An 8,701-nucleotide genomic window follows, 5' to 3' on the forward strand; every position below is an offset into this window, starting at 1 on the left:
TAGACATCCTAGATGATTCTGATGGAGACGGTCTTCCCACTGCATTCTGAGTAACCCTGGTAGCCGATGGCTCTTTCTCAACTGAAATCAAATTAGGTAGAGGGGATTAAAGGAGTAAAAGGTAGTTTTCCTAACTGTCATCCTAACCTTTTATAGATATCTTGAAACTGGGATGACAAATAATGTAACAGTACAGTATCTTCACTAGGGGAAAAACTCAAGTCTTTCTATAGTAGCACCCCTTTATTCCTTTTAATAGGCAAAATTTGACCAAGAAGCAACATGTGGTATTAGAAACAAAATACTATTGAACCAGCTGTCATTCTCAAGACTCCTATTATAAACATCTGTTAGTATCAAAGATAAGCAATGCTTTAGCAACTTTTGGCTTTGAATTATAGCCAATTCACTTTACTTTTTGGTATCTGCTTTTTTATGAGCCTTGTTTAAGCAAGAAACTAGCTGCTAGTTTGAGTTTCTTCTTAGAAAACAGATAAGATTCATTACAGACACACAATTGCTTAATGTGAGACTTACTGAAAAGCAAAATTCACCTCTTAACCACACCCATTTAAAAAGGCTTCAATTCCTAAAAAGCTGACATGATTATTGTTAGATCCAGCTGTTTAAAACCAGCCATGTCAATCTTGGAAGGTGATTCTGTTTCCAAGTATTGTAATTCATGTTAGCTCTTAAAAATACAAAACCACCTGGAGTAATTAACTACCTTGGTTTAATCAATCATATTTCATAGAAGCTCAAAGCACTCAAACATTTCCCCTTTATATGAATAAACAAAAGCCCTATAATTTACAATGTGCAGAACACTATATAAAGGAATTCCCATAAAAATTACATTAGGCTCTTTTACATCACCAAGGCAACTGCTGTAGTTTTCTGACTTGTACAGCCTCTGCCTGAATTCATGTTCTTCTTTGTGATGATCTAAATTTAAATTGGTAAGTACAAATCACAGCAAAAAGTAAAGTTTTCATCTTTAATGAAATGACTTTGGAAATAACATACATTTCCATGACACCAACACTACAGTTTTCGGAGTCACAGTAAGATACACAGAATTATATCCATAATTACTATGAATGCCAACATTTCAAGCAGTAATTTCTGTTACATGGCAAACAAAATCAAGAAAGCAACCATCAAACAAAAGAGACCCATAGCTTCAGACAAGGCAAATCCCAGGATAGCATATGAGAACAGCTGCTGCTTCAGCGAAGGGTTTCTAAAAGAGACAACACATATCACTGTTATTTTGAAATATTGTTTGAATTTTAACACAGTTGGTAAGTATTAAAGAATCAAATTACTAGTGTAGGGGATCTTTGTAAACTAGAAAGTCCTGGAGCAGTATTTGCCTAGATCTCTTTTGGTTCTGCCTTTGACATTCCTTTCTCCTCAATCCTAGTCATATGGGGAAAAGGTGGGGAGGGGCACTGTCTCTCTGTGTCAATGTAAGTGGTTAGTCTTCATCCATTTTGAGGCATTGATATTCTTCTTATCCCCATGAAAGTATGTTCTATACTTTATAAGATTTGATAATTTAAAAATAAAGTCTTAAATAATAAAATGGAAATTGATATTTTTAAAGCATGAGCTCTCTTAATTACATTCCCAATATAACTTAACAACTAGTGCAGACTCTGAAGTCAAAGTGAGTTAAAATTTACTTTCTGACACTAGCTATGACTTTGGGCAAGCAGTATAATCTCTGTGTCTCTAGTTCTTCACACATAAACTGGAGTGTTTCTCTAAGGGGTGTTGGGAGCAGTAAATGAGCTAATGCACACAAAGTCCTCAAAATATAACGCAGGACAAGACAGGCACTCAGTACAAAATAGCTATTACTATTTCACTAGTTAGTTCTAAGTTTCCAACTATTTCAAGAATTTTTTTTAAACTAGTTTGTTTGGTAATAAAAATTACCTGGCATAACCAATGATGAGGCTGCCAAAGACTGTTCCAATACCAGCACCAGAACCAGCCACTCCTACTGTCGCAGCACCTGCACCAATAAATTTGGCCGCAGTATCAATGTCTCTGCTGATTGCACTGGTCTGAAACTCCCTTTGGATTAGCTGAGACACACCACTCTGGGCCCCATTAAATACCGTAGAGCCCTAAAAAACAGGAAATAAAGGCAAAGTTCAAATCAGTAATCACAGTTGGCTATTTTAATCATGGTACTGTCAAAATGATAACTACTTCTCTATTTTGTAGCTGAGTTTAGACAGGAGGTGGTATGGCACGACAGAAAAATCATGGGCTTAGAATAATTCCAATCTTGTAGAACAGGAACAACAACATCTATACCATATAAGGTTTTTGAAAATTAAGAAACAGTATATGTGCATACGCTTTTTAATAAAGTAGGCTTTTCAGTAACTGCTGCTATCATAATCTTCAATATAGGCAACTCAAAACTAAATACTTAAATATATATACTGACTATATTTTTTAGCCAATTCAGGTGGATAAGTTTTGGATACAGAAGTTTCTTTCATTGGCTCATTCTCTGCAAGGTTTTTGGATGAAAGGGTGGAAAGAACTGACTAAAACCATTCATTAATGAGGTTTTCCCCCTTCACTTTAATCAAAACCATAAGACTCACTTGGTAGTGTTACTTAATTTCTATTATTACTACTTTTACCTCTCCAGTCCGGGCCTCTGGTCGAGATAACACTGATGCAGAAATTGGTCTGTATGCAACTCTGGATCCAGCTCGGATCTGTTAATGAAAAAAGATTCCATGTATTAGTTAAGTTAAGAACACAGATAAGACGTCAAGAACCCTTCCTGCACCATGAATTCTAAAAAAGCAAGCAGCAAAAATCAACCAGAAAGATCATGACTTCTATTGATTCTTATTTTGGCTGTTTGGTTATTTTCAATGCATGAAGCAATTTTAAGAAAGTTGTCAATGCAATTTTAAAGCTTGCTTCACAATATATTTGTTAACACTCTGAACAAAACTTCTAAGAACAATTCGTTAAAAAAAAATAAGAATTGCTTTTAAAATTTCAATCATTGTAGTGCCACAATTCAGATCAGAAAACTGTCAGTAAACACCCTTACATTCTTTGGTAAGTTTACGAGAAATAACAAGTAAGTACATCAGCACTGTAAGCCCGTGTCATTTAAAGCAGCCCGTTAGTTAACATAAGCTCCCACTATTTCTAAGATATTCCTTTATGTCCATAAAATTTAAAAAAGCATTTTAAGCAATTCCACATCAGTGTAAGAAGAATCGTCAAAACACTCCGACCGTAAGGACACATTCCAGTCCACCTTCTCTGCCCTTGAGTGTCCACTAAACTAAGGTCACAGAAAATCCCTTCAGAACCAACACCTGATTCTCAAAGATAAATCCCCCAAATCTTCACCTCACCCAAAGCGTCCAAAATGGTTTTGGAAATAACAACCCAAAGGCAGGAAAAAAAATCCTCTCGGCTCCTGCACTAGCTACTTCCGCTCACACAGGGTGAGGCAAAGTCCCTCCCTCTGCAGCAGCGAGTTTGACCTACAGATCGGCCACGCAGAGCACAGCTGCAATGGACTAGGCCTCAGCGGCCCCCTCCATCCTCTACTGCACCCCAACCTTCGCGTGGCCCCAACTCAACAGGGTGACGGAGGCGGGGGGGGGGAGGGGGCGGCTCCGGGACGAGGAGCAAGGAGCGTTTGACCTACACCGAGTGGAGCCTGACAGCTAGGCCTCGGCGGCTCTCCACCGCCCTCGTGGAGGGGAGGAGCGGCGTGAGAAGCCCCAGAATGAGAAAAGAAAGGCCGAAAAAGACGTAAAGGTTAAGGGGCGAGGGAGAGCTGTCCCAAGAGGGCGGTGTGCCCCGCCCGGAGGTGACCCGTTCAACAACGTGGACGCCCAGGCCAAGGGCCCCCGGGCCAGCCTGGGCTACGCACCAGAGCAGGGCTGCAGGCGAGCTTGGCGCAGGCGAACATCTTGCACTCTAGGGGGCGGCGCGGCTGGAGAACTTGGATGACAGGCGAGGTGGGCTCCTCTCCCGCTTCCTCTCTGCAGAGGCAAAGAGGCTTAAGGTCAAGTGCCCTCCGAGGGCCTGTACTTCCACCCAGTTCCCGCGGGCTCCTGTGCCCGCGGTCAGCTTGGGCCCGGCGCCCAGCGAGGCGCCAGCAGAATGAATGGGTCCCTCCTGGGCGCGGCTCCACCCCGGCACGGCCCGGCTCCCGCGCCCTCCGCTTACCTTCTCTAGAGGTGGCGGCGACCGCGGCTGCCGAGGTCGAAGGAGTGGGGCTGGGCGCGCAGGCGCGGTCCGCCTCTTATCCGCGCCGCGGCACCCGGATGGTGAAGGCGGGGAATCGGGCGCTCAAGGTCACTTTGTAACAACTTTATTGGTAACCAGCCGGGAAGGACAGTTAACAACCACCCCGGGATGGACTGGCGGGCAGAGGGTAGTGAAGGAGAGAAAGAAATTAAAGACTAGTCCAGGCAGAGAGAACTGAACGGGTTGTTTCGGCTTTGATCTAAGCTGGTCGGAGGATCCTGGGTCTTTACCTTTAAGCTGACACCTTCCTAATGAGATTTGACCGTTCATCAGTTGCTAGGTCTCTTTAATACAGAGGCCCCCCTCTGAAACAGCACTCTGTGTGGGGAAAAGCTTCATTCACTGCTTGGCAGAAGAAATTAGGGTCCCTAGCGAAGTGAATACATACATTTACTTTTTTAAAACAATTTTTTGTGGGGAGGGGGAGGTAATTAGGTGTGTGTGTGTGTGTATTTATTTATCTTAATGGAGGTACTAGGGATTGAACCCAGAACCTCGTGCTTGCTAAGCCTGTGCTCCACCACTATGCTGTATCCCGCCACCCCCAACACTCCCATACATACATTTCTTCAAAGGAATCTGGAAAAGGGTTCCGAAAGTCAGCTAACCTTTTGGGATAAAGTGGGTCTGGCCTACTGGGACAAAGGAATGAGCAAATGGGCACAAAGTTGCCTTTTGTAAAATGAGGGAGGTCAAGTTTTCTTCCAGTTCTGTGACTGGAAAAATTAAGGGATTGTAAATGTTTTTTCAAGTAGGGCCAGGGAATAAAAAAGTCTCAGTATTTTCAAAACTGGCCCAACCTTAACACTTGTTTTTGGTAACTTTGGACGAGTTGTTTTCTTCAGACGAATACAGAGATATCTCAGAAAAAATGGCTCCTTCTGGGCTTCTGATAGGTCCTTGAATTCTGTAAATTTGACTTAGTGTTCTAATAAGTGACTACTGGAAGTGATGCAAGTCACCATAAAAGATAAAATATCTACTATGCTCAGCTGAATGGATGGCTGGGGACTGAAACCCACCCCTTGGGCCTAGACCCGTGGCATGGGACAAAGTGGACCCAGAGGATCACTTCTTTTTCTAATTAGCGCAAAAGTGCAGTATCTAGAAGCAATCCTGGGGAGAAGCCCTCAGAACTAAAACTTGAAGAATAATAAGACTTTGTCACTGATCCAGCTTCAAATGTAAATGGTTTAAAATCACATGAAAGCTAATCATTTTAGGCTCAATCTTTAGCCTGTAAAATAGAGTTAATTCACATGTGCAGTTCAAAGAGAGATTATTAGTATATTTTCTTAAGTACTCAGCCTTACCTGAAGTATGTGGTAAGACATCTTGTGATATCTAAAGTAGAATAAACAATAATGCTCTGTATTAGGGTTCTCCAGAGAAACAGAACCAGTTGGATATATTTTATATATATATATATATACACACACACATACCTATACATACATACATGAGAGAGAAAGGGAGATTGAGAGAGAGAGAGAGAGAGAGAGAGAGAGAGAGAGAGAGAGAGAGAGAGAGAGAGAGAGAGAAACTGACTATGAGGAACTGGCTTATGTGGCTGTAGAAGCTGAGAAGTCTCATGATGTGCCATATCCAAGCTGGAGGCCCAGGAAAGCTGGTGGTATAATTCAACTGGAATCTGAAAGCCTGAGAAGCAGGGAAGCCAATGGCATAAATCTCAATCTGAGGGCCAGAGAAGATATGAGATGGGATGTCACAGTTGAACAATGAGATTGGAAGGGGATAGGGCGGGATTTCTTCCTTCCTCTGCCTTTTGTTCTATTCAGGCTGTCAGTGGATTGGAGGATGCCCACCCTCATAGGGGAGGCCGATCTACTTTACCGAGCCCACAGATTCAAATGCTAATCTCTTCAATAAACACTTTCACAGACACATTTAGAAATAATGTTTAAACTATGTACCTCCACAACCAGTCAAGTTGACACATAAAATTAACCGTCACATGCCTTATACTTCAGTAATAGGCCCTCTTAAGGGAAAAACATCATTCTAAATGATTTTGTATATGGAGATTGTTTATAGGAAATTCCTGTCTCTTCAGCCATACATCATCAGTAGCAGTAACCGTTGAGGAAGAGGCAAGGGAGAAGCCAGGATCCCTACCAGGTTCCCTTCCAGGATACATATGGGCTAGTTGTCAATAGCACGGAGAGGTGCAGTCTGAGTTCAGGCCCTGCCTGACACGTGTCAACATGTCAAGCAGATGAACTGGCCTAGGAGAGAATAGGTCCTTTGTGGGTTCTATGAGTTAGAGTTTAAATATTTATGAAGAATATTAGGTATTCAAAGAACAGATGTTCTACCTTTGAGAATGAGGGTGCATGTGGGGGAGCTATGTGTAAAACAGAGAGAGGGAGAGAAAGACAAATACAGAGATACAGACAGACAGAGGGACAGAAAGACAGAGATACAGGGACAGAGAAAGACTGACATAAAGAAAGAGAAAGGATCCAATAGTTATTTACTAGAGGAAGAAAGACTGAAGAATGAGAAAGCACATCTGCATCACACAAGCTGGAGGCTAGAAACTGGACTTAGGGTCCTAAAGCACAGCGTAGGCTGTTCTGTTCAGGGCTCTGAGTATGGCATGTGTCTTCAAGGTGCTTTCTAGGTAGATTTACTCAGATTTTGCTGCATTTTGCACCCTAAGACTGATAGAAGGAGGGAAGTGGATCTTGAGTGACACCAACCCATGTTGATAGGCAGTGGGTGTTTGCACTCAAGAGGCTTGAAGAAAAAAAGCACCTTTTGAGATGAGTAGAGTGAGACTGGAAAGATAAACAGGGGACTTCTTGTGAAGTATTTAATCCTCTCTGTAGTTTTTCTTAAGACGGTGGGGACAGTCATGTTAAGTTATGGGACATCATAATTTGGTGGTATCTGATAAGCTTGGGTGATGATGGCACGGGAAAGAAAGGAATGGGGCAGCAAAGACAAGTATGAAAAATCGTTTCTAAATATAGCTGCAACAATCCTTCTATCCTACTCACCCCTTTGTAATGTGACTTTGCCACTCGTCTCATCAAGCAGCAGAGTCCTCTCTTTAAATCTGGGCTGAACCTGCGACTTGCTTTTACCAAGAGAATGCATTGGAAGTGACACTGTGTGACTTTTGGACTAGGCCTTAGAAAGTCTTGAAGCTTTCTTTCTCTCCTTGGAAGGCAATCACCATATCAAGAAACAGCTGAAACTTGTATAATATTATACATCAACTATGCCTCAATTTAAAGAGAGAGAGAGAGAGAACGCCTGAGTTCTTAACTTTTTTTTTTTTTTGGTAGAGTAGCTATGGCAGCCCTTAACTGCCTATTTATGGAGTCCATGTTACATGAGAAAATAAATGTCTATTTGGTTAAGCCAGTGAGGTCAGTGTTTTGTTATATGCAGCCGAACACAACTTAAACTGATACATAATTCTATAGACTTACACCTGAAGCTTTTTGGTCTTTGGGCTGTGATTACAGTGGCCTTTCTCCCACAGAATTTATATTAACTTACGTCTGTCTTTTATTTTCCTTATCTGCTAGGTATATCTCCTAGGGACCAACCACAAGACAGAAACCATATTAGTAACCTGAACAGGGAAAATTTTATAAATTTATAGCCAGTCAAAGGTGTCTAACTACTAAAAGGGGTAGAGTAGACTCTAAGGGGGATAGATGTATGAACTGTAGGAATAGCTACTACCCTGGGCTGAGGAAGAATGAACGGTAAAGAACAACTTAGAAATTTAGAGGAGAGGGTGTGTCACAGGAACTTGCCATCCACGTGTGGTGAAGAAACTTGCTGGAGGCACAGGCCACAAGTAAACCATGAGGACTGTTGAGGTGAGCTCAGACATACCTCTGGGGCAAGAGAATCCCCTGGCTCCTGGAGGAAGGAGTGCACCAGAAGAAGAAAGGAAAGTCCTTCCTCCTGGCCTGGCCTCACAGTGTCTTTCCAGCACCCTCTATTGGCCAAGCCTAACAGGTTGCCAGTTGTCAAAGCAGAAATGCTTACAAGGTCCAGTTCTAGAATACAAACAAGGCAAAGAAGGATAGATTTGTAGCCAAGAAGTCCTAAGTTGAGAACTATCACAGATGGTAAGATTTTCAAAGGCAGTGATTAGGTCTAATTCACGTTTGTATCTTCCACAGCACCTAACACAGAAAATTAAACATAGTAGTCACTCAATAAATGTTTGCTCGGTAACCAATAAAGTACTTCATATGTTCAAAGTAATTTGCAAAAACTTTCTTCTTTTTTTAGCTAAAATTTTAGGCTTTGGGACAAATTAAAATGACCTCTAGAATTTCTTTTTCTTACCTGTATTGCAAAACTTATAAAGGGAAAGAATCAACAATTTATTCTGCCT

At 41.8% G+C, this 8,701-nt stretch overlaps 1 protein-coding gene across 1 annotated transcript; it reads right to left on the bottom strand.

The window, feature by feature from the left end:
• Positions 1-983: 983 nt before the first annotated feature.
• Positions 984-4,355, bottom strand: ATP5MC3 (ATP synthase membrane subunit c locus 3). The gene is made up of 5 exons (XM_032479726.1): positions 4,234-4,355; positions 3,935-4,046; positions 2,670-2,747; positions 1,945-2,138; positions 984-1,243 (listed from the first exon to the last, which is right to left on the bottom strand). Exons 2-5 carry the CDS (start codon positions 3,971-3,973, stop codon positions 1,129-1,131), a joined length of 426 nt encoding a protein of 141 aa, XP_032335617.1. The 5' UTR covers positions 3,974-4,046; positions 4,234-4,355; the 3' UTR covers positions 984-1,128.
• Positions 4,356-8,701: the final 4,346 nt, after the last annotated feature.

This window comes from Camelus ferus, chromosome 5 (genome assembly GCF_009834535.1).
Source record: "Camelus ferus isolate YT-003-E chromosome 5, BCGSAC_Cfer_1.0, whole genome shotgun sequence".
Taxonomy (NCBI): Eukaryota; Metazoa; Chordata; class Mammalia; order Artiodactyla; family Camelidae; genus Camelus; species Camelus ferus.